General features: G+C 33.6%; 1 protein-coding gene across 1 annotated transcript in view; it reads right to left on the bottom strand.

Moving 5' to 3' along the window:
- Nucleotides 1-18,878, bottom strand: part of LOC124363821 (prolyl 4-hydroxylase subunit alpha-1-like) — a 32,285-nt gene extending 13,407 nt beyond the window's left edge. Inside the window, exons 1-5 of the mRNA XM_046819083.1 lie at nucleotides 18,712-18,878; nucleotides 17,160-17,321; nucleotides 16,451-16,596; nucleotides 13,207-13,353; nucleotides 9,575-9,757 (exon numbers count right to left, since the gene is read on the bottom strand). Coding sequence (XP_046675039.1) covers nucleotides 9,575-9,757; nucleotides 13,207-13,353; nucleotides 16,451-16,596; nucleotides 17,160-17,321; nucleotides 18,712-18,737 — 664 coding nt within the window. The 5' untranslated portion in view covers nucleotides 18,738-18,878. The remainder of the gene's footprint in view (nucleotides 1-9,574; nucleotides 9,758-13,206; nucleotides 13,354-16,450; nucleotides 16,597-17,159; nucleotides 17,322-18,711) is intronic.
- Between the last annotated feature and the right edge of the window lie 6,687 nt (nucleotides 18,879-25,565).

Here is a 25,565-nt window from a genome sequence, read left to right as displayed (position 1 = left end):
AAAAATGACTTAGTCTACACTGACTTAGTGTGTTAAAATCGATAGGTGCATAATACTGTCTCTCTTTGGAGATCAACAAATAATCAACTTGTACATTCCATTTTAACCAATGTTGAAGGTTTGTTTGGTACAATGGAATAACTTCTACTTTATAAAGTTCAAGACGTCTGTCTTGCGAACTTAAAGGTACAGTTACGATCAATCTAATTCCTGTCTTGGTGGCTAAAGCATGAGCAGTGCAAAAAGGTTGTAGTACATAAACACGTCCTCTTCATTAACTGGTATAATTAGTTTCAAATGACGAGGTATGACTTTTTCCTATGTCAAGCAATATGTTTACAAACTCATGGGGTGGTAGTAATTTGCTGCTTTATTCTACCCTGTGTTTACTAATTCTAAAGCTTGCCTAAACTCAACAATTCTTAACTTTGCTTCATCTATGGTTTGACCTAAAATGACGTGCTAGACTGACAGATTTTAAATGTTTTGTTAATGAAACGATGTAGCATAATGTTTTCTTGTTCGAATCCTTGGAGTGAAGTGATTAACATGCTATTTGAATGAGTAAGTTTAGTCATTATCTCTGATATGGCTTTAGTATTTGTTACCATCTTTTCATTCATGTCTTTCATTAAGGTGATTTGGTTTTCTCTAGAACTCAACAGTGATCCGCTAATCTTTTTTATCTCTTCAACTTTACTATTAACTTGTTCCATATCTTCGCTAGTGGGGCACACCAAACAACCATTTCAATGCATATCCTCCTGCATCGACTAGTCCTCGCTTGGAGCGTTCTGTAGGTAGAAGTCTAAATAAGTCACTTACATCGGATTCATACTGGTCTATCCCGGTCTTAATTCTACTATATTCGAAAGCAAAGTCCTCATCCCCACACATTTTACACTAGTGTTCGTATAATAAACTAAGTCTGTGCACAATGTCTTAAGTGACTCAAGTTCGTCTCTTATTTCTATCATATTAAAATCTAATACAATCTTCCATTCATCCTCGGAAATAATTGTGTCATGAAGTTTCTTGAAAACGATTCCCTGTGTCATTTCATTCTCTGCCATTCCTGTCTCGACAAAGAGTACAAGTATTCCTGAAATCATCATTTAGATCCTAATAATTGTTCACTTCATGAATATCCTGACTTATTCGAATTTATTTTATTTACGTACAGCTTGATCTTATGTTTCTTATCTTAACCTGCGTAGATATAACTTCTTTCCTTTATAGTGTACTCAATCACACATTTGAATTGTTTGGATCCTTTAATTTGGCTTTCATTCACACACCTTGCATACCCATTCATCAACATTCGTTTCACAGTCATTACAACATTCATACTCACGCATACAACCCATTCAATTCGGAGTAACTATTGCATTCTACTTTGTACGTGGTACTCTAAAACATCTTTTACTTACACATCAGACAAGAAGCATAACATACTAACGAGGAATATTTTAGTGTATCATATAACATCCTCAAATAACAAACAATACATAATTATTCAATACATTGCGTTTACTTTTAAACTACTAAATAAACGATGCAATACACGTTCACTGTCATAACAATATGTATATACATTCCTATTATTTAATAAACTTCATAGTCTTTGAATCTACACGGTTTTCTTCTATCTCTTATGGATCTAAAAGGGCCTGGTCGCTCTTCTGCGGTTCCTGGGCTTGGTTCTCTCCTGTCTTGTTCTTCATTTTGTCCGGCTACTCTATTGAATGCCTCTTCATGGTCTTCGGTCTCTTCAATGATTTCTTCCTGTTCTTCTTCTTCTGCTACCTGAGCAGCTTTTGGATCATTTTGGCTACTTCCTTGTTCTTGCAACTTAAACCTCGGTGAAGGTTTTTTACTCGATTCACATGTACAGTTACATTCTTCCTTTTAATTCGGAGTACGACATTCAAATCTGGATATAACCTTGACAATTGTGTATGGACCTTTCCATGGTCTAGACAACTTCTTCACTCTTCCTTTTTTCACTTGGGGCACGTGAAGGTATACTCGTTGGCCTCTTCAAATTTATTTAGCTTAGAATTCTTGTCGTATTGTCTCTTTTGCTGGGTTCTTGCATGGTCTTGGCATTGTTGAGACAAATTCCTTACGGCATTCAACTTCATCTTAAGATTCTTCGACATAATCAGGGTAACCATCATCTTCTTCTGTGATCAATAGATCATCTTCTAAGGGAGTCTTCATCTCTCTTCCAAAAGACTAGCTCAAAAGGAGAAAATCCTGTTGAATCATGCACTTGAGAGTTATAAGCCATATTTACCATTGGTAGGAGCTCGTCCCAGTCTGTTTGATTTCGGTTGACATAATGACTTAGCATCTTGGGTATGGATCTATGAACTCTTTCTGTTCTACCATTGCTCATGGGATGATTTGCGGTGGTTTGAAGTTTCTTTATTCTTAGTAGAGCACACATGCTTTTCATTATTTCGGATGTGAAATTTGAGCCTTGATCAGTAATTAATTCACAGGGTACTCCCATCTTCGTAATGACTCTCTGCACAAGTGCTCGGGCTATTGTTTCTGCAGTTTGGTCTGGCAATGCAATTAAACTTCCGTACCTTGTAAAATGATCTATAACTGTCAGTATGTATTTGTTTTTTTGGAGCTTGTTAGGGGTAATGGGGCCAACAATGTCACACGAAATCCGGTATCCAATTCTGTACTTTCTTGAAATTTACCTAAAGGTGCTTTAGTTTTTCCGTAATCCATTCTTTTATTGCATGGAATCACATGCTCTGATAAAGGAGAACAACATCTAATTTCATTTTCGGCCAATAAAACTTTTCTTGGATTTCTTAACATCGTCTTCTTGATACCTCCATGACCTGCTGTCGGGATATCATGGTGTAAAACGAATAACCTTCTCTCTTAACCGTCTTGGAACGACTATCAGTTGTCTGTCCTGCCTCTTTATATAGATGACTCCTTGTGGACTTGTTTTGAACTGAGGGTATTTTTTCAATCTCTGGCACTCTTCATCCTTACATTGATTTTCTTTAATGCTGTCCACATCCAATATAGGTAGACTTTTCCACAGTATTCTTGCACACAATTCTGCTCAGACAATCAGCGTTTTGATTTTTTATCCCTGGTTTATGGAATACCTTGTAGTCATTATTCAGCCAATTTCAGTGCCCATCTAGTGAGTCTACTCGAAGGATCTTTTAGCGACAGCAGCCATCTGATTGCGCTGTGATCAGTATACAAGGAGAATGATCGTCGTACAGGTAGCATCGGAAATAACTTTACTGCCCATACAACTGCTAAAAGTTCTTTTTCTGTTACTGTATAATTCTGCTCAGCAGAGTTTAACTGTCTTGACGCATAGGCGATAGGGTGTTCTATTTCCATTAATCACTTGTCCTAATACTGCGCCAAGTGCAACATTACTTGCATCAGTGCTTAAGACGAATTCCTTGGAGAAATTTGGATACACTAATAAAGGTTCAGTTACAAGGATGGTCTTCAATTTTTCAAATGGATGTTTCCGCTTCTTCGTTCACTCAAACTTTTGGTCTTTTTTGGTTTAATTTTGTCAGAGGTTTTAGCGATGTGTCGGCAAATTTCGGTACATGCCTCCTATAGTAACTACAATAGTCCTATAAATCCACGAAGTTCCTTTTCATTCTTGGGTCTTGGAAAATTTTTGACAGCTTCATCTTATTCTGACATGGTTTGATTCCATCTCTCGATACAACATGGCCTAGGAAGTTAATTTCAGACTTTGCTATTTGGCATTTCTTCAACTGGATACTCAAATTTACCTCTTGAAATCTCTCTAGAACTTCACTAAGATCTTTAGCGTGTGATGATCAATACTCGAACTGAAGATTAGGATATCATCCATGTAGGGCAAACATGCTTTTCCTTTCAGACCTGTGAGAGTAGTATCAACCAATCGTTTGAAATACAGAAGGAGAATTGATCAATCCATTGGCATGCGTGTATATTCATAATGACCATCAGGAGTACTGAAGGCCGTCTTCTCTTGACTTTCAGGGTGCATTTTTTACCTGATAGAAACCTGAATTCAGATCCAGTGCCGAGGAAGTACTGACTGCCTCCTAACATGTCTAAAGTTTCATGTATATCTGGAAGGGGATATATTTCCGGAACTGTAATTTTATTGAGTTCCCGATAGTCTACACATAGACGATAACTGATGGTACCATCAGAGCCTGCTTTCTTGGGGACAATGATTAACCGGTGCTGACCATGGGGAAGTACTGGGTACAATTACACCTTTATCTAATTGTTCTTGTATCAAATTTTGTAGAGTACCTCTCTGTGATTGTGGCACTCTGTAAGGTTTCTTATTGATCGGAGGATGTTGGCTCGTGTTGATTTTGTGAGTAACTAAAAGAAGTACACCCCAAATTCTCTATTCTCCTAAGCTAAATAGACGCTTGTAGCGTTGGGAGAACATTTTTTAATTTATTTTGGTCTTCAGTTGGGAGGTGCTTTAATTTTTCTTCAAGTTTTCCATTGAATTCCTCTGTCCTATTTTGTGTTAGATTTACTCGTTTCCATGCTCCTTTATTTGCTTCACTGTGTGGCTCTTCTATTTTGCAGAGCAGCGTATTCTTGTATATCACTAAATTTTCAGAGGTGATATTTATGATTTTGGTCCAACACATTCCTTTATTCACTTTTGAAAGGCTTCTAGCGACATTGATGCCATTGAACTTTTTACTAACGCTGGTTCTGTAATTACTGTTTTTTCCTTCCATTTGTTTCCATTTGATCCTTTTTGTTTTTGCTTAATTTTACTTGAATAAGCATTTCTGAACGGGCAGGCACGTTGATGTTTGTGCGACTATACGCTAAAATGTCAGGTATTTCTTCCTTCAGGATTTGTTTTGGTGGATTAAGGTTTGTTGAACTTGTTTCGTGGGAACATTGAACAATGCCAATGCCACTTCTCCTGCTTCGAGTTACAGGGGATTCTCTTTCAATGGAAACTGCATGCTATCTTGTTTCCAATACTCAGAGACTTATTCTCAAGGTCAATCACAGCCTTTTTTCGTTTCAAGACATCGTATCCTAGGATAGCAATATAATCTTCAGGGAGATCTGTTGCTACGAAGTCACATTTTAAATCAAGTAACTCCAGTTGCAAGGTCTCTGTTACAGTGCCGTTAAACGTTCATAACAGCACCAGTGATACCTCGTATTTGGATTTCAGTTGGAGTTAGCTTGTTCTGAGCCATTGTCCTATCGATCAGTGATACTTGTGCTCCTGTATCGATTACAATGAGACCGTTCACTCCTCCTATGCACCCTTGTACAATTAATTCACTCACATTTTCTTGTGTCAAAGTGGCAACAGCCTTTGAAATTTCAACTTCGCCTGTTCTGAGTCCCGTGTGGTTCAGATTTAATGATTTCTGAGGTTCCCAGCGGCGTGCCTGGGTCCCTCGTTGTGGTTTAACGTGTTCGAAGCTGATCCACGTCCTCCATGCTGATACCCTCTGCTCCTGAAGGTTTCCTCCTCTAGCTGCGCCTCTTCCTAATGCTGTATTTCTCATACCCCAACAATTGTTTGCTGTGTGTCCAGGTTTTCGGCAATTTTCACAATAATAGGTAGTTGTTTCACTTTTACTTCTACAATCCCTCTCTTTGTGACCTTTCTTCTTACATGTATAACATACAATATCTACTCGCCCTGGATTGGCATTCTCTGGCTTTATGGCCTGGTTTCCCACAAGTGTAACACGTAGTATCGGTGATCGTTCCAAAAACTCGCCTTGTCTTCTCCTCAAATTCGGATGGTCTTTTCTCTAAGTTGTTTAGAGCTATCGCCGTGGTTACAGCTTCTCTGAATGTTTTAGGGAACTTGATCCTGGTCTGCCGTCCTATTTCACCATTTAATCCTCTTACAAAGGCATCCATGGCTCTTCTATCGGCCTCTTCTCTCAGAATTTGGTTTGCTTCAGCGTTGTTTGTAACTCTTAGAGTTTTATCACTGACCCTTTTTTACTCGGTCAGAGAACTGCTCAATAGTTTTCTCCTCTGTTTTGTCGTATGCTAGCCAATTGCTCGATAGTAGTAATGATCTGGTAGGCTATCGCCCGAATCTTTCCATAAAAGCAGCTTTTATTTCTTCTAAAGTTGTTGAGTTTTTACATTTTTCGTCTGACTTTGCAAACTGTAGAGCACTGCCTGTTAGTTTAAGTTTTAAAAACTTGAAGTTTTTGGAGCTTCACTCCAATTGCTGAGCTCTCCAATTCCTTCGATGTTGTCAAAGAAGGGGGCGTCTAGATCTGCTTTCTCTCCATCGTAATGGGCTATACTTGAGACAAGCTCAAATGACGGCTTGCTGTCTGCAAGGGTTCATTGTCCATCGGGTACGGAGATGTTTCAGTTTTGTTCACCGCGGAGGTTAGAAGCGTTGGCTACGTTTCATCTAGTGTTACTTGAAGCGACCTCCACTTTTATTCGATATGGCATCAAAGGCGTCTTGGACATCAACGGTCTTTCCCTTCTAGGTGTACAGTGCCCATCGTTAATAATTTAAAAAAAAATTTGGTTTTCCTCTTTGGGAATACAGTAGCTATACAATTCTCTAGGTTATCAGTGATATTCAATAGTTAAAACTTAAACGCTCTAAATGAAATCCCTAAAAGACATTGACAGCAACAATGTGAATAAACTAGTTTCCCTATTTTTCAGTAAAATAACTTTCCCTTTTTTTTTTTCAATTTTCGATAATGGATCAATCAAAACAATAAAGTTTTTCGATTTCCAAATGATAACAATCACTAATCGGTAGTATTGAGTTATCAATGGATCAATAGTCTAACAATGCCTCGATATACAAGTATATTCATTACTGTAATGTGACTCAATACAGCTGCAATAATATTAAAATAAATCGTGTATTTGTTATATGATATACTATGTGCTATTACTTATTATACTCTAATAGTTAATCACATTAACTGATATCACTTTGTTTTCAGTATAATTCGAAATTTACCCTTTTTATAAGTCAGCAACAAGTTACTTCCAAACAATTATTGCTATTATATTCTTTTACACTTATATTAAAAAATTTCTACGGGTTTCTTTTTGTATACAGATATTAATGAATTATCAGTCAAATTGAACAGTAAGCTAATATAGAATCATTGGCATATCCCTATTTCCAAGCAAATGATTTTAATCAACACGTTATTCTGCTTATATTTACGCTGAAAACATGATGGACTGGAATGCCCTGGAGGTGACGACCTGACATGGAGGCTTTGGCAAAATAAAATACTAGGATGTTATCCTTTTAATTTCTCTTATTTAGATAATTCTGAATCTGTTTGTCAATAAAGAAGTTTAATGCTTAAAGCCTGGCCTCAATGCTGCATTCACCATTTATTTCCAAAGCATTTTGAACCATATTATTTAACCAACTATTTACTAATAATACCGTAGTCCTAATCTTAGGTTTCGCCAATGATTTAATTTAATTTAATTTAACAAAGTTCCCACTGCCTCACCAAATAGTGACAGGACTACCATCTCGAAGGCTGTGGATGATCGTGACTGCGTTGAACGGAGATGACAACATCTGCGTAGACAGTGGTCGGCAGTTGGTAGTTCCGGTCTGGATCACTGGATGTCCGGTGACGTATGCCCTCCTTGTTCCTTTCTATGTTCTATGATGGACGTATGATGATGGCGTCCAACTTCCGCTTCATAGTGTAATGGCGTTGCACATGGTGTAATAAGCACACAGAACTAATCCAAGTCCATCTTCGTTCATATAAGTTGAATTTACTCGAAATTTAGAAATATACATTGCAATTAATTTGTAAATGAATTTAGAATAGTAGTTATTTGGATAATGGAGTGTAAACTGAAAATGTTCTAATAATTTTCTCAACCACGTGGTACACTTCTTTATTTTCTTTTAGAGTTCTTTTAAAGTTTTGAAATCATTTTGAAATAATTTGCTGGTTTAATTATCGTATTCCCACCGCTGCCACCACTGTAAGCCCTCCGATATTAGCCAGAGAGGCTCATGGTTAATAAAAAGGGATAGCGTTTTTTGCTGCCACCACCCTAGCTCGTAGGGAAATTTAGAATAGTGGTTGAGAAGGGTCTTGAAATAATTACTCACGTTTCTCCTTTGTTTGAGTCCAATCTATATTCAAAATGCACTAAAACACTCGTAGGCGCACCCAAACTACTATATGTGTACTGGTGTGTTCGCATCTCACTCCACAAAATAGACTTACTTCACACACTCTACATTGCCAATCCCTCCGCCTACCTCCGAGCCCTCAACTCGACTGCCGACTCGTGCTGACGAGTGCTGGACCCTTGCATTTCCTCAGCCACGGCCAGTCACCTCACATCACGCGGTTAAAGGGGACTTGGGTTAGTCCAGTTAAATTTACACACTGTGTAATTACTAAAATACCATCTAAAAATTACTATATTAAAAATAGTAGTGTGCGTGCGCGCTACATAATAATTGTTTACTAAAAATTTAATTAAAACTATTGGAAATTTTGGGGAGTCCTGATCCCTTGGACTACCTCGCTGGCTACGTCCTTGGGTCTGACAAGAATAACAAAGAACTTAGCATTACATCTTCAAAATATTATTTCATATGACGTTGCATTATTCAGTTGTCATCATACTTGAAAACAAGTTAGTAAAAGATACCTCAGCTTTGGAGGTTGTCTCTAAAGTAAACCATTTTTTTTTAAATTACACTATGTTATTTTTTTATACCTTTTTAAAAGGAAAACTGTATTAATACTGCAGTTTGTCTTCCTAGGAGAACTAATCTAAATCCAAATATGATTACCTTGGAACCAATTACTTGGCACCATCAATACTTTGTCATATAACTAAAGCCATACTCAACATTGAATATATGACAAAATATTTTTTTAGCCTACATTATTGGACTATTTTGCAAAAGCATCATTAATTAATATTATTTCTTATATGATTCAAATGATAACCTATTGCTCTAAAAATTTAGTAAAGTTTAACTACTGGACTTATACTATACAATACTTTGTAAATGATTATAAGTTAAAATGGTCTACATTTGCTTGGCTTTGTAACATAAAATACTATAAGCAGATTTGTACATATAAATTAATTTTCATTCTAACTGAATATTATAATGTTATTGATGTTTTTGCTTTTTCAACACCATAATAAAACTTTTAACATAATTTTATAACGCTGTAGTATTTAGAAATTCTCAATAATAGTTTATTAATTTTAGACACTACAAATATATTATCTAAGAGTCCTTAGTTCTTTCCATTTCATCCAAAAAAACTGTACTGATCCTTACACACTTTTTTTAGTTATTTACATTATTTTTTACAATACAACAAAAGCATTTTCAAATAACATTAACAACACAACTTACGTTGCATTATTTTATAATTAATTACATAAATCTAATGTTACCCATTGTTATATAAAAAATGTATAAAGAAATAGTTGAAATTCAAGTGATGCATTAATTTCTTGAGAAAAATTTGCTGAGGATATGTTCTTCTACACTTACCTACAAAACAGGATGTGAGACCTAAGTACTCCAGGAGCTGTTCTGTGAGTCTTTTGCTACCCTTTGCTAGTTCATCACCCTTTGTATCTTTCCTTTGTTTGAGAGCCATCTCGAACCATCGCTTCGCGTCAGAGAATCGTTTCTTTGAGTAGAGATGCTGACCTATGTAAAGGTAGTCCGATTCTAAAAACAAAACCATTGGAAGTTAATTCTTTACAAGCAATATCAGTGTTTTATGTTTATTTTATAAATAGGTGGGCTATAATAGTGAGTTTCAGATGGTATTTTTTAGTTTGGTTCAACATCTATCGACAATAGGAAGTTACGTGATTAACCAGATGAAGTGGATGGGAGGTTGACATATTGGAGGGTTGTCATTGGAAGCTGAGAAGTGTGTGAAGATCTTATATTGAGGAGCAGTGGTGTATATACAAAAATATTTCGGGGGGGGGGTCTCGGGTGGTTTAGTAAGTATAAAAAATCCTCCGAAATTTAGGTGCCAGAAATCTCCCCACAGGTAATTTTTGAGCTTTAAACCCTTTCAGGGCCAGGACCAAATATGAGATGTTGCAAAATTTTTTCACATATCTATCCCCTTGTGACTAGTCAAAAGTGCCAGGCTAAAATTGGCGATTTTGCAGTCTCTTAGATTAAAATTTATAACTTTTCATAAACATTAGAGAATGACCTAAAAGTTGCACCAAATTACTCGTATAGATATATACTATCAACAAAAAAATATAAAGATGTAGTTTTAAGTAATTTAAAAAAAATAATGTTTTAATGGATTACATAAAAAAAATTTAATTTTTTAATTTTTTTCGTAAATAACTAAAAAAGGAAAAATAATTTTACTGTAGAAAGCTATGTTATTATATTGTACATTTATAAAGGAACAACCATACAAAATTTTGTGTTATTTCTCTCATAAATAAATTTTTTATGACACATTTTGTATAAATACGCATAATTGTACTTCGCAACAAGTGATAAAGCAACTGACTCTTAACTGCAAGAAACTTAAAATAAATATTCACATTACGGATGTACCGGTAAACAGATGATTGTAGGATCCATAAGCAGTTTCAATACAGTTAAAAACACTATTTACCAAGAAATATTTACACAATTTTATTTGAAATTTATTTACACTTTTTCTATTTACAAATATGCTACTTACAATTTCACTCCCGTGAGATCGCAAATTGTCAGTCATTGTAACTACTACACACAATAGCTAAGCAGGTAACACTACTAATATTTACAACCACAAAATAAAATAATGAAGAAGAATCCAGCATACAATGGTACGATTGCACTAAAGCATAAAGAATTAACAACAATAGATCGAGTCACCTGATAATGTCACGTGACAATTACGAAATAAAAATGCATAGACCTCCAAAATAAAAATTATATTCATATTAAATATCTACAAATATACCAGGGAATAAAAAAACATAAAACTTTAATCATTTGATGTCGTATTTTTTAAAGAAAATTACGAATATCTATATTGCCGCCTGGCACTTTTCAGACACGATCTATGGTGGCAATATATTGCCGCCTGGCCCGGAAAGGGTTAAGAAGTCATAAATGTGTTCTAGCTTAAAACAAACTATTGGATTCAATTTCAATTATAATAATATGGTTTAAATTATAACATGTAATAAAATCAAATAAAAAATACATGTATTTTTTATTTGATTTAATTACAGAAAGTGTACAAAAATAAATTACAATAAAGTATGTATCTTTAACTTAATTTTACATAACTTTTATATAATTTTGCAAACATAGACTTTAGAACAGTGGGGATTATAACAGAGTGCACTCGCCGCAGTCAATGTGTTAAACTATGATACATCTCTAGCTACGCTATAACACATTTACTACAACACGAGTCATGTATCAACTTTAGGACAGTGGGTATTATAACAGAGTGTGCTCGCTGCAGTCAATGTGTTAAACTATGATACATCTCTACCTACGCTATGAGTTGTTAACACATTTACTACAACACGAGTCATGTATCAACTTTAGGACAGTGGGTATTATAACAGAGTGTGCTCGCTGCAGTCAATGTGTTAAACTATGATACATCTCTAGCTACGCTATAACACATTTACTACAACACGAGTCATGTATCAACTTTAGGACAGTGGGTATTATAACAGAGTGTGCTCGCTGCAGTCAATGTGTTAAACTATGATACATCTCTAGCTATGCTATAAGTTGTTAACACATTTACTATGACAAGAGTCATGTATCGACTTTAGGACAGCAGGGTAGTAGTAGTGTGCGTCCATCGCAGTCCATGTGTTAAATGTCACTTGGTTTTTGGTATATGAGTTTACAAGATTTTTCTATCTTATGAATGGTCAGAATTGGCAAAGCTTAGGAAGACACTTCATAATACAGTTAGAACATAATATAATGTAACTCTAATTTATGACATATTTCCACAACTGGAGGTGTGTGATTGATGTTGATACATTTGCTAAACTATGTTGGTTACTTTGACACTGGCCCTGATATCCAATCAAGTAAATAATTGAGTATGCAGTAGTAGTTGTATAAAAGAGATCTAATAGTTGTACAATGCATGAGATCTACTAGAAAAGAAGTCTAATTTAGAAATACTGTTTCAATTCCAACATTTTGCTCATTTATAAGCTTGCACTTGGAATTTCAGTTTAGTAAACGTATGACTAGAAACAGTTATAAACTCTTTTCTCTTATATTATATTTCTATTTTGCTAAACAAAATTATATTTAGTCTTAAAATAGTTCTTTTGGTAACTGTAAATTATTATTATTAATAAAGATTGTATTTATTTCATACAATACAATTTATTTGTCTAACATCTTCAGATAATTTATTATTTATTTCATTTTTTATCAATTTAAGATTATAGTCCTATAATCTCTAGGAGAGTAATGTAAAATCTAAATTGAAACACAATTGTATTTGGGAGTTTGCCTGTGATACAATTTTACATGAATTTATTCACATCAATAAAACAATTATTTTCTTCTTCCTACAGCAAAGAACAAAACTCAAGATTCTTTAAACACAAATAAATAAATAAATCAGTTGTAGAAATTTAAATTTAGTTTATTCTGTTCAATATTCTGGATATTTTTTTAAAGTCTGTTGTTTGAATATAAAAAAATAAAGTATACATATATTTAAAAAATATATCTAATATCAAGAGAATCTGAGAAACAAGAGCTAAAATGTTAGAAAATTCATTAAATTCAGCTCCAAATTTCAAATACCCATGGTAACTATAAACTAGAATCCCTGATTATCTAAGCGTTGAACATATTGAATATGTTAACAGCTGTTTTGTATCATCCCACAAATGCATTTGAATTATACCTACACATATATTAGCTAAGTGTGTACCATTCAATTATTTCAGTAAGTCTAGAAACCATATATGAAAATTTGTGTTCATTTCAGACAAATTTGTAGTGTTAAAATTAAATAATAGGTAAAAATTTTGAGACTGAACACTTTGTGCTGAATACTATGGTTAAAAATATGAATCAATATAGAAAGTTACAATGTATCTTAGAAATTATAATATATTACACTGTGCCCTAATTATGTATTTTCTACTTACCTGTTAATTGTGAGGACTTGTGGGTATTCTGGAATAACACTCCAGAGCTCAAATCATTCATGTCTAGTTGGTAGACCTGTTGAAGCTTGTTGATACTATCCACTGCATTCGTATACTCGTTTATAGCAGGCAAAATCCTTTCTTCACCTATAAAAAAGTTCATTTTTTTCACAAAACCATTAAATAATCCAAAACATATATCTAATTATATTCAGAAAGATAAGGGTATTTATTAGTGTATTAGTAAACTCCAATTCTTCAAACTTTTATAATTCTTTTAATTTTTTGATGAAGCATCAAAGAGGAAGAGTAGCTGAAACATTTGTAATAAGATAAACTATAATTTGCCATTCAAAAAAATTTTAACAAAACAAACCAGTAATAATATTAACACATTGTTACACAGCCCACTGTTTGTGCACAAGTTCACGCTTTGTCGCAATTTGTGCATATCTTGTATGAACACCTATACAAACGATAAAAATTAAGTAAATCTTCAAAAACATGGGTAAGTTACTATGTTAGTTTATTGACTTTAAAACATACAAATTTTTGCATTAAAATAGTTTTTCTGAATAAAAGAAATATATGTTCCTTCAACTAAGGACATAGCCAGGAAAAACATTTGGGGAGGGGGTCAAGACAAAATTCCAGGGGTCTCCCCCTGGAAACATTCAAATTTTTGAAACTCAAATTTAAGAAGCAAAATAGTGAATTTTACACAAAGTGTTTACGTCTTTGAATAGGGTTATTGACGATTGATATTCATAATTGTCAAGGCACTGCTTTAGTTGGCTGTGTAGGATTAGTCTGAAATTGATTATACTTATGTAATAATGTAATTACAAAAAAGAGGCCTTTATTGTCTACTAAAACCTGTCCATAGTATACAAATCCACATTGACAATGGATAATATGTAAAAGAGTTTTTACAAAAGTAAAATTCTTCTTGACTTCCGAGCCATCTTACCTAGTACTTGCTCTGGAAAAACTCATATTTTCCCGTATAAGACAGAAAGTAAGTTTTACTAAAAAAGTAATTCACAATGGGGGTCCAGACCCCTTGAACCCCCTCACTGGCTACGTCCTTGCCTTCAACATTGCAAATGTAAAGTGACTTTATACATCTTTTGTAATGCACTACAGACTCATTCTTCTACCACTATAACAACTTAAATAATTAAGCAGATTGAGGGTCAAACAGAAATGCAAGTAAAACTAATATAGTGGATATACGCTTGATAGCAAATTGCTCACTTCAGTCAAAACTGACAATCCGCTATCACATACACGTGCAGTTACTCTGATCTGTAAATAAAACTTACATATTAGAGAAATTGAAAAACTAATTTTGTTTAGTTTTCCTGGTTATATGAGGTATCTATATGGCGTTTTTTTTTTAAGTTAAAGACTTTTATGAGATAAAACAAAAAATAATGAAAAAGATATGGTTGACAATATTATTTAAAAGTGTATCATTCAAATATTTAATTTGTAATATTTATTAGTAAATATTTCCTATGAAAGTGAATATCCATTATCATTTTAGTAAGGTGTGTAAAAGGTTGTTTTGCGGAATTATTTAATTTGTTCAATTCACAATTTAAATAATTATTCTTTTAGTCTCCCATTTTAGGCATTTATAGAGAGAAATAAACTTTAAGCACATAAATGTTCTTCAACCCTTCCCATGAGTATTACAGGAAATCCAACAGGGTAAAAATTATCCCATTATGCATATGATGGCAAATGTCACAAAGTTTTTTCCTCCATTGCAAAATGTATTTCATAAAAATGGTGATAAAATGTATTTATTTGTATATTTGTTTGTAACAAACGTGTCTTTAGATGTTTTTTACTCTTTCCCTTTCAACCGTAATTTTAGAAATCTTAATTTAAATAGTACTTATTAAAAATAAAACATTTCATTTTTTAACTGATTGCATGCTAACAAAAAATACAGAAATTTATATCTAGAGCTCTAAGAGTAAAATATATCACTAATCAGTTGTGCCATTCATTATAATTGTGATTTAAAATTTAAAATTTTTAATTTTATCATTTTTGTATTCTTTGAGTTTGAGCATTTTTTTTTAATTTGGTAAACTCAATTAGCAGTGTCTCTACCACACATTTCCTAGAATAGAACCTCTCTAATAAGCTTGGAAAACATTTGGTATCCTACCATATTATGATAAAATTTATACAATGCTTGGTATAAAAAATATTTTTATGTCATACTCTGTAAATACAATCAAAGATAATTAATTTTTCTTTTTACCAACATTTTCAGCATGATGAGACTTTTAATTTTATGTATCACAAAAACCACGTTTACATTTAAAATGTGTAAAAAAACATCTCTACTCACCAAGTTGGGCCATGTCAGAACGTTTTTCAAAGTTGTAAATAACTTTATAGCGTTCCCTTGGGTCAAATTAGGGGGTACAAGAAAAACAGCTATAGTATGATCGCAAGGGTAGTCTGACTTACCCTGTACAACTTACTTCTTGTCCCTTCAGTGGAAGTTGAAATCATATAAGAGCAACCTGTCAGGACACCTTGATTTAAGCCTCATGAGAACACTGTAAAATCTCATGCAGTCTTACCCTCTGCTCTTATATCTGGTAACAGCGGCGTATATAGAGAGTTTTTCGGAGGGGGCTACACACAATAGTTTAGCAGGTATAAAAAAAACCATCAACATAGGGACTGGGAATATTCTGCTGGGAGATTGTTGATCTTTAATACCTTATAAATATGTTCTAGCTTCAAACAAACTATTGGGTGCAAATTTAATGTTTAACATTCAAAATTTCGCAGGGGGGCTTGAGCCCCTAAGGCCCCCCCTTTATATACGCCCATGTATAGAGTTATGAATAAGTTTCTTTTTAAAAATATGATTATTATGCATCCTAGCACCTCTTAGTTTTCCAGTATTTTTCATATTGATTATTTTTGCTCTACTCTTTATTAGAAAATTATTTAATTCTTCATAAAAAAAACTTAATACAAGGACGTGGATCATTTTTATTTACGTTTTTAAAATAAGGTCTCACATAATTTTACCACCAAAAATAGGGTATAAATATGCTTGAGGTTTCATATTCTTCTAATCGAGTAAAAATAAAGATCACTGCCAGTACAATCTCTTAGACATCCCACACAGAAGGTTGGAAATAGGTTTAGGGAAGTAATAAAAAAATTTAACAGGTATTTTTTACCATTTTTGTAATTTTTTTACCTGTATTGGATCTATTGAGCAGAGCCAAAGTGATGCTCCAGTCAGCAGTCATTCTTCTCATGAGACTCAGCATGTTCAGTGGATTGCTGATGTAGGCCTCAGCATCGGTCACATTCTCTGTCATACTGAGGTGGTGTTTGTATCGCCTTTAGGTTATAGACAAACATTTGTTACTTTTGCTGCCAACGTTCACTAACAAAATATGAAACAGTTCAAAACATTTTGTGAGGAAAGCAAAATGTATTATTTACGGTACCAGAAAACTTGTCATTCAAACTGATAGATCAAGATGCAAAATAAAAATTTTTTTGTCATTAATAATTTTAAATCCCAATGATGATTATCTGTCAGATAATACCAGTGTAGAAAGTATTTTGAGAACCAAAGAGAACTCAAAAATATTATTGGATTGTAAGTCCTGAGAAACCTCCATTGTGTTGTACACCTTTTTCATTAGGATTATTTGGATTTTCGTAACTTACTCATCTTTTACAAGAGTTTGTATTATTGTAATTTCAATTTTTCATAAATTAGTGGGTACATTTTTAATAATAATAGCTTAAAAGATTTTGAACAAGACAAATTAGTATATACATTAGAACTAGTTCTTAGAGCAGTGCTTTACGTGTAATTTCTTAATTAATGTATGTGTAATTAGATGCATTATACAATTAAAGCATGCTTGTACCTATATTAATTCACTACTTACGTTTTTAGTACGTTTAAGAGGGATTTTTGTTGTTTCACATGAGTTTCGAAGTGATCAAACAGCTTTCTCTCTAGATCATAATACTTTTCCAACGATGACAATGGCATGAATTGTCCAACAACTCCAAAGGAGCTTAGTACAATTAGTAGTGTGGTAGATAACCTGTAATAACGTTTCATTATTATCATTTTTTAGTGATGTCACCCCTCATCCCTACATCCCCCAAAGTGCATGTTTTAGAAACAGTGTGCATGAAGGTATAGCAGCACACATGTTTGTTGTTTTTCCTGACTTAGGCATGTTAAAACACTCTGGTATCTATTGTTTATTTTAACCTAGATTTTAGTTGTATCTTAGGCTAATTTTCTGCCTGAAGAAGAGATCAAATTGCAGGCCTAGATAGGTTATTGATTTCTCAAATCACTGAATGATGGCAAATATCTGAAAAAAATCGTGATATCTTTCAAGAGTCAAGAATGTTATTGCTATTGACAATTTTACAATGAATAGGCAAAGTCAACTTTGTTTCCTTAATTATACAGACGTAATTGATTTTAAACATTTGTAAAAATAAAGAAAATCAGTAGTTACTACAGAATGAGAATAATTTCAAATAATCACTACAGAATATTTAATTAGCTAATTAGATCACTTTGATAATTTATAAATACCGTATATAGTTTAAAATATACTTAAAAGCAAAAAATAAAATAAAGTATACAGTTTAAAAATAAATAATCTAGAGTATACTTTGAAGCATATTAAATAAAACAGTAAAATAAATCAATGAATGAATATATTTATGTAAAACTACTTAGTCACAATAGTTAAAAGTTATCAAGCTAAAATTGTATACCAAAATTGCAACTCATATACGGTACCACCTTTACCAAATTAGGTGGTATATTTTAAAATCCTTAACTTTAGACTAAAAGATTTTAGTAATTTCATTCTACAATTTCCTGAATGGTCAAAAGAATCTCTGAATATTGACGAAAATGCTTTATAAGTAAAATCAGAATCCTTAAAAAACCCACTGTTTTTCAATCCAAATACAGTAGAAGTTGTGATAGTACCAGGGATTACTTTAATTCTTGCCTTTCCACCACTGATAATATATCAGACTAAGACTTTATAAACACAACCTCTTATCAATCCAAGTGAGTGTAAAGATGGAATATTTTGTTAATTTTTAATTGAATTATTTTAATCTACGATGGTATAAGATTGGCTCATTAGTGGAAGTAAAATATTCTAAACGTGTTTTAAAGAGTTTCTGAATATTCTATTCTAAGATTAATGTTAAGATACACCAGTAAGAGTTACTGATATTACTAAAACAAAAAAATACAGTATGTCAATTAAATAGGAAATGTTGGTTGTTGGAACATTCAAAGAATACATAAGTATATTTATTTGTTTGTTTAAAATGTTTAGAATCCTTATATATTCGTTTTTTGTTAACATACACATTATGTATAACCAATAAAATTATTAAACTCCTCTTACTATACATAACATAAAATAATCACTAATCTGTAGGAGTACTTACAACAAAACCTTCTTCTTGTCTAACATAACTTCTGAATACTATATGACGAAAATATATTTAAACAGTCTAATTAATCTGGTGGTTTAATGGTATTTTTAAAACAAAGTCATGTCTACGAAATATAACCTCCTGAGTAGAGTCTAATGTTGAGAAATAGCAATATTGTGCATGTGAATACTTTAGCTTTCTGCTCTAAAACATCTGGGTAAACAATGTTTTGTGGAATAATAGATTCATTGAATACTTGCCATCTGTGTACTGCTATGTCTGTGTGACCTTCCTCTATGGAAATTATAAATTCCAATCACTCTCAGTCCCCATGGTTATAATGTTTACTCTTACTGTAGAGTAACATAGACGCCAGGTGCTCAAAGTGTTACCATTACCATGATGTAACATTTTGGAAGAGTGTTGCACTTATTTTGAAAGAGACTTGGCTAAATGATAGCTTTGTACCTTCAGCTATTATCTAAATACTTATACAGCCGCATGTGAAACTGACTGATTCACTCACTCAATCACTCACTCACTCACTCACTCACTCACTGATATATACAAATTCTAAGGTAGGTACTTCTACAAGTATTGGAAACTTGAAATTTGGCACGCAGGTAGTTTTTCCAATATGACCCACAGGAAAATCCTGAAAACTGAACATTTTTACTTTTAAATCTTTCAAAAAATTCTAGAAAAATCGCGCATTTTTCACCCCAGCAGGCCTTTATTGTAAGCCCGATAGTGGGCGAACCGTTGGAGCTAGCTCGGATCTGATGGGAAATCGTCAGTCAGGAATGAAGTGAACTACAAAATAGGTCCAGTGACTTTTTGTCCTATCTATAATGGTTAAGTGACAAAACGTTGGAATATTTGACATTCCAGAGATTTTTCGTTAAAAGTAACGTTTGAAGCCCGATAGCGGCCGATTTGAGCTACATGGTCGTATCTCAAATCTAATTCACCCAATGAACTAGCAAATTAAGTGATCTACAAAAAAGGTCTAGTAATTTTTGCACTATCTTCATCTGTTTGGCCGCAAAACGTGATTATATGCAAATATTTTGTGATTTTTACGTGAGAATTTTGTTTTTGGGGTTGATAGCGGCCGAAATGTTAGGGGTGGCCCAAATTTTAAAATTTTTGTATCTAAACAATAGCGTTTTCTACTAGAAATGTCTAGTGACTTTTTACCAGATATCTATTGGTTTGGCAAAAGAAACGCGATTATGTAATTATCATATAAAAATTTAGCTTCCGGGTTAGATAGCGACTAAACCGTTGGTCGTACCTCAAAACCAAGATTAGGATTTAGGAAATTACGTGATCTATAAAGAAGTCTGGTAACATTTTGCTCTACCCTTAATGGTTTGACCGGAAAACGCGTTTTGCATTACTTTTTGAAGTTTTACGTGAGAATTCTGATTTTTGGGCTCAATTGCAGCTGAAAATTTCACTGTATCCCAAGATAAAAATTTTATTTTAACACAACATAACGCGATCTACAAAAAAAGGCTCAGTGAAATTTGCTCTGTCTTCATTGGTTTGGCTAATAAATGTTAATATTTTGTAATTTTGACGTGAGAAGTTTGTTTCTAGAGTCGATAACGGCTAAACCGTTGGTCCAAGCTGATTTGTATTTTATCAACAAACCATTTACATCGACTCTGAATCGTACCCTGTAAAACCATTGAAAACAAGATAATATATGATTGGCATTTTATGACAGTAATAATAGAGGTATTGGAAACTCAAGTTAATAACAGACATCCTTGAGAGTTAAAGAGGCTGAAATAATCAATGATTAAATTGTTAATGCTTATCTGATGTGATTGAATGACTCTGGAAATTTAATATGAAGTGCATAACAAATATAAGTAATTATTTACGAAATATATAATTCAAACATCAAGTTATTGTGTATACAGACACACACAACGACATAATCTGTTTTTATCGACATCTGGTGAGAGAGGTCTCAAGTGTCGGTAGGTAAAGGTAAGTAGACACATAACCTAGAATGTGGCTGGAGTGTCAGGGTAGCCTGGCGCTAAATGTTCAGCCAATTAAACTTCATAATGGCTAATTTTAAGTAGACATAACCTAGAATGTGGCTGGAGTGTCAGGGTAGCCTGGCGCTAAATGTTCAGCCAATTAAACTTCATAATGGCTAATTTTAAGTGTATGAATACCTTTTAGGAGCACAATCGCATATTCTATAATGAATAAGTTTATTACTATAAATACGTTTACTCTGTGTTACTATTTATTTTGTTACAATATATCCATTGTACAACTTCTGTGCACAAGTAGAGCAGTAAGAGAGACCACGTGTCTCCAAAAACTAAGCAAATAAATACAAACATTATCAAATGAGAAACAACTATTGAGACCAGTTGGCAGAAGATATTTCCTCTGGTTTAAGCATACTATCTAAAGAATATGCAAATTGTCATATACATATGCGCATCCAAGGGGTTTTTGGAGGTTAACAACCCCCCCCCCCCCCCCCCCCCCCCCCGATACAAATATTCACTGCTAAACAGCGTAACAGGCTAATTTGTTACGTAAAACATTAACAAACAAATTGTCTATACCGTGCCTCTCCTGTCAGATCTCAGGTTGATGCCTGTAATAGTTTTTCAAAACTGTGACAAAAAAAATTATATGGCATTACTCTTTGCTATGAATAGCAGAATGACTTTAAAATCACCAACAAACAAAATATATTTATTTTTCGTCTTGTACATTCATTAATTACTACGATAGCTATTTACCGATCTCTATAACGTGTTTCTGTCACACTTCGTATATGAAAATGCATAATTAGTCAACCAAAGTAACGAAATATCGTGTTTTGTAAATAATATTTAACTTAAAGTTTATATTTTTTATGTCAATATTTGTTCATCGGTGAGCGTTTGCCGCGTCTATGCGCAATGCACGTATTGGATGTCAACCGCTCAGCGGCGGTAACAAAAACAGACAATTACTAATTTAATGTGTCAAAATTTTTGTTGTTATATATACATAATACATACAAGTTTTACACTTTCCTTCCGAATATCCAGTAAACATATTTTAAAAACTAGATGCTTTTGAGTTCGCATTAATTCTATTTTTGAAATTATACATCACTAACAGATATTTTTACTTTTTTCCAATATAATTCCACGATTCAAAACAAAGTTTTTAAAATACACATTGAAAATAAACCACGTGTCGTGCAAAAGGCTTTGCTAAGGTTAAATGCACAATCTTGAATCTATAAATTTTATTTCATTCTTGAGATGTCTAGCGTAAAGACAAACAGACAATTATACAAATAAGCAAATTTTACACCCCCCTCGCAGACAAAAAATACATATACACGAAAAAAGAAATTATGTCAGGTTACTGAGAGATAGCAACGATGCTTTGTCTAATTCCATGGATAGACATTCACTCTCATAGAAATCATTCTTGTCTATTTAGAATGAGGTTTCGTGCAAACTTTAAAGACAACAGATGAAATATTTCTCGAGGAATCTTCTACATGATACATTCATATTTTTGTTCATTAGTTTGGTTATGAAACCAAACAGAGTACAAGTAATTAAGTAATAATAATTAATAAATAATTTCTGTGATCTAGGGAGGGTAGTACAACACAGGGTTGCGCCGAAATCAAACATTGTCACCAAATTTCAACATTGACTTTCCACTTTTTTTCTTTTGCTCTACGAATGGAAATGTCACGTGTTAAAGTCTCATATGATTGTACTCTACTTATTTATAAATCTACTAGCTGTTACCCGCGGCTTCGCACGCAATTTTTAGTCCTTATAAAAAGCAATTATGATGTAATATGATGGGAGTCCTACAAACATTTTAAAACGTAAGCAAGCATACATCAGGTAGATATTATTAAGTTCATGGTAAATAGTATCAGAGTGTAACTTAATTATTGTATCATGTTTGGCACGTGTATGAGCATTTCTGGTTCTAATTAATTATATACATAACGTCACAGCTGAATCTGCCTTGCAATCCCGATCAAGAAAACACAAATCTCGGATCACACAGGTCTCGGAAACTTACTTTGGTCAAAAAGCGTATATTTCCAGTCCTTGTTATATATTTCAGGTCTAAGATATTTCCAGTACCTTAGTAGAGTTTGCCTTGTTGTTCTGACGAAGAAAACATATATATATATACTTACAAAGGACTGAGATGCCTACTTCGGTTAAAAAGTCCCTACTTAAGACCGTTTAAATTCACTTACCTACTACGTCACAGGTTAGCTTGCCATATTGCCTCGATTAAACTACTATATACGTTCGATTATATAGTTCTCAGAAATCTATTTTGGTCAAAATCGTGTTGGCATAGTTGGGTTTGCTAGGACTGAAAAGCCTATTACGACCTAGGGGGAAGTCCTACCTACTTCTTATGTACTTCCGGTATAAGGGGGAAATCCTTATTAAGGTTATGCAACATTCCAAAATAATCATTATTAAAGTTTTGCGTTACACTTGTTTTTGGACTGTAGAATGAATCGTTAAGGTATGTTAGTATTCATTTCTCTGTTTTTCCGTAAGCCATTGTTAAAATGTAATATCATAATGTCAAGGAAGCCCATCAGTTTAAAGTAACTTATGTGAAAACATTCATAACTTTGTTCATTAAGGTTAGTTTTAAAACAGTATTTAATGCATTAGATGATTTTAATTCGTCACTGGCGCAATCTGGAGTAAAATTTATATATTATTGTTTTATTTACTATCTGCATTACACTACCGATCAAGCACTGTTTACTTATTATTGATAAAATTTAAATGTAAACAGATGTTTCAGAAAGTTTGTCGAATTATAGCTGTCAACAGCTGTTAGTGGCAGTTTAATTTGAATTATGAAACGTTATTACGTTTCGTTCTTATCATAACATTCGAATGTAAACAAACTAATTTTTCAATTAGAATTCGACTTTATTTGGTGAAATGAATGTGTTATGGGTGGTAAAAAGCACTCTAAATGTTAATTCAGACCAAAAGCTATACCTGTTCCAAATTTCAGCACAATCCGTAGCAGTTTCAGCGTGATTCGAGGACAAACCTCCAAACATCTAAACGTCCAAATATCCAAACATTCAAACTTTCGCATTTATAATATTAGTGGGATTTATTCTGTTATTTAACGTTCAGTCGTGGTCACCCAAAGACCAAAGGAATTATATTAGCTAACGCTCAGCTAAATCCCATTGACTGACATGCACCATCATCGAAGTTAGTGTTGCCTGTATAGAAATGAAGCATCATGCAACTTTTAAAGGCCACAAATTAGTTCAATTCGAGATATCCTGCGGACAGACAAATGTATAGACAGACAGATAGGAATGACATTTTCCCAACCCCTCCAGTGATAGGCTTCGTTTCACAGCCAATAAGTGCGTAAAAGTATTTTAGGTTTGATAACACCTAAAATACACAGTATTTTGTATGAGGTAACACTCAAGATGGCTGAGAAGGAAACAGGATTTTTCCGGACATTTGCAATCGTTCAGTGAAACAAAAAATCGGTAACACTACGTTTCGAGATCTGCAGAAAAAGAGATCCGTGAAGAAATCAGATTGCAGATCTCGAAACGTACGGTTGTGTTACTGATTTTTTGTTTCACTGAACGATGGCAAATGTCCGGAAAAATCCTGTTTCCTTCTCAATCCTTCCATCGTCAAAAATAAACTTCAAACAAAGAATCAAGATATCCAAATTTTGAGGGCTTTATTATCTTACAGTTATAAACAATAGAGTGCATCACTGTCAATAAATTTCTTAACGGAGATGAAGGGTGTCACTTGTCAAACGGATCCAGACTAGATTGTGAAAGAATGATAATTAATGTTTACCTAAAGCCAGTACCTACCACGAATATTTAATTAAATAGCGCAACATTCAAGTACAAGTCATTGTGGCGAACCCATCAGCCAGGAGGAGAGTGCTTTTACTGTTTTAACGAGAATAATGTGCGCTTCCGGAAATTACTGTAATAGCCGGAAGTTCTGACAGAGCACGTGGCATTTACAATTGCCGCACCTTTTTGACACAATTTTAATGCATTTTACCTATGAATACATAGTGAAGCGTAATATGTATCCAATACAGTATTTACAAAATTACTAAATGCGTGCCAAATTCGTAACTTGTTTCTTCTCAAGATCCACGAATGATGCAATATCAGTGATGTAACTAGAACATGGCTTTGGGGGGGGGGCATGAATCTGATTTGAGAGCATAACAATTATAAACTTAATTCAAATTTAAACATTTTACTGCTGTTATTCAAACACGTTGGATAGCTGTTATATGATTTTTTTTATAATACATTTAAGACTTTGGGGGTAGAGTTCTAACCCCTTATTCCCCATCCTTGGCTACGCTACTGAACCTGAGTCGTGTTTCGGGGGAAACAATTTTTATAGAACAGAGGAGCTGGGAAAAAAGATAATTCTCATCTCGTTCCACGTAGAAAAATGTGGATGGAGCAGTGGCATTCAATGACTGAATATGTATGCGTATCCCATGGAAAGTTGATTCTTTTGTCTCCTATTGTTTTCCTTGCCTAACTAATAGACCTCGCCTGAGCCATGGTTCACATTATTCTTCAGCAATTAATGATGTGTCGATAGATGGTGTTTTCAAAATAGCAATCTTGACAATTGCACTAATTATTGATTTCAACTAATTCGTTGCTTTTAATGTCGCAATGAGACAGCGTCATAGATGTTTCATTGGCGTTGATGGAATCAACTGGTTTTTAACAACAGTATGGATATTTTACCAGTAGAATCTTCTGTTGGTTATAATTAGCGCGAATGGGATAT

This window comes from Homalodisca vitripennis, chromosome 5 (assembly GCF_021130785.1).
Source record: "Homalodisca vitripennis isolate AUS2020 chromosome 5, UT_GWSS_2.1, whole genome shotgun sequence".
NCBI lineage: Eukaryota > Metazoa > Arthropoda > Insecta > Hemiptera > Cicadellidae > Homalodisca > Homalodisca vitripennis.
Note: the sequence above shows the minus strand (reverse complement) of the source record. Positions and strands in the feature narration are given on the sequence as shown.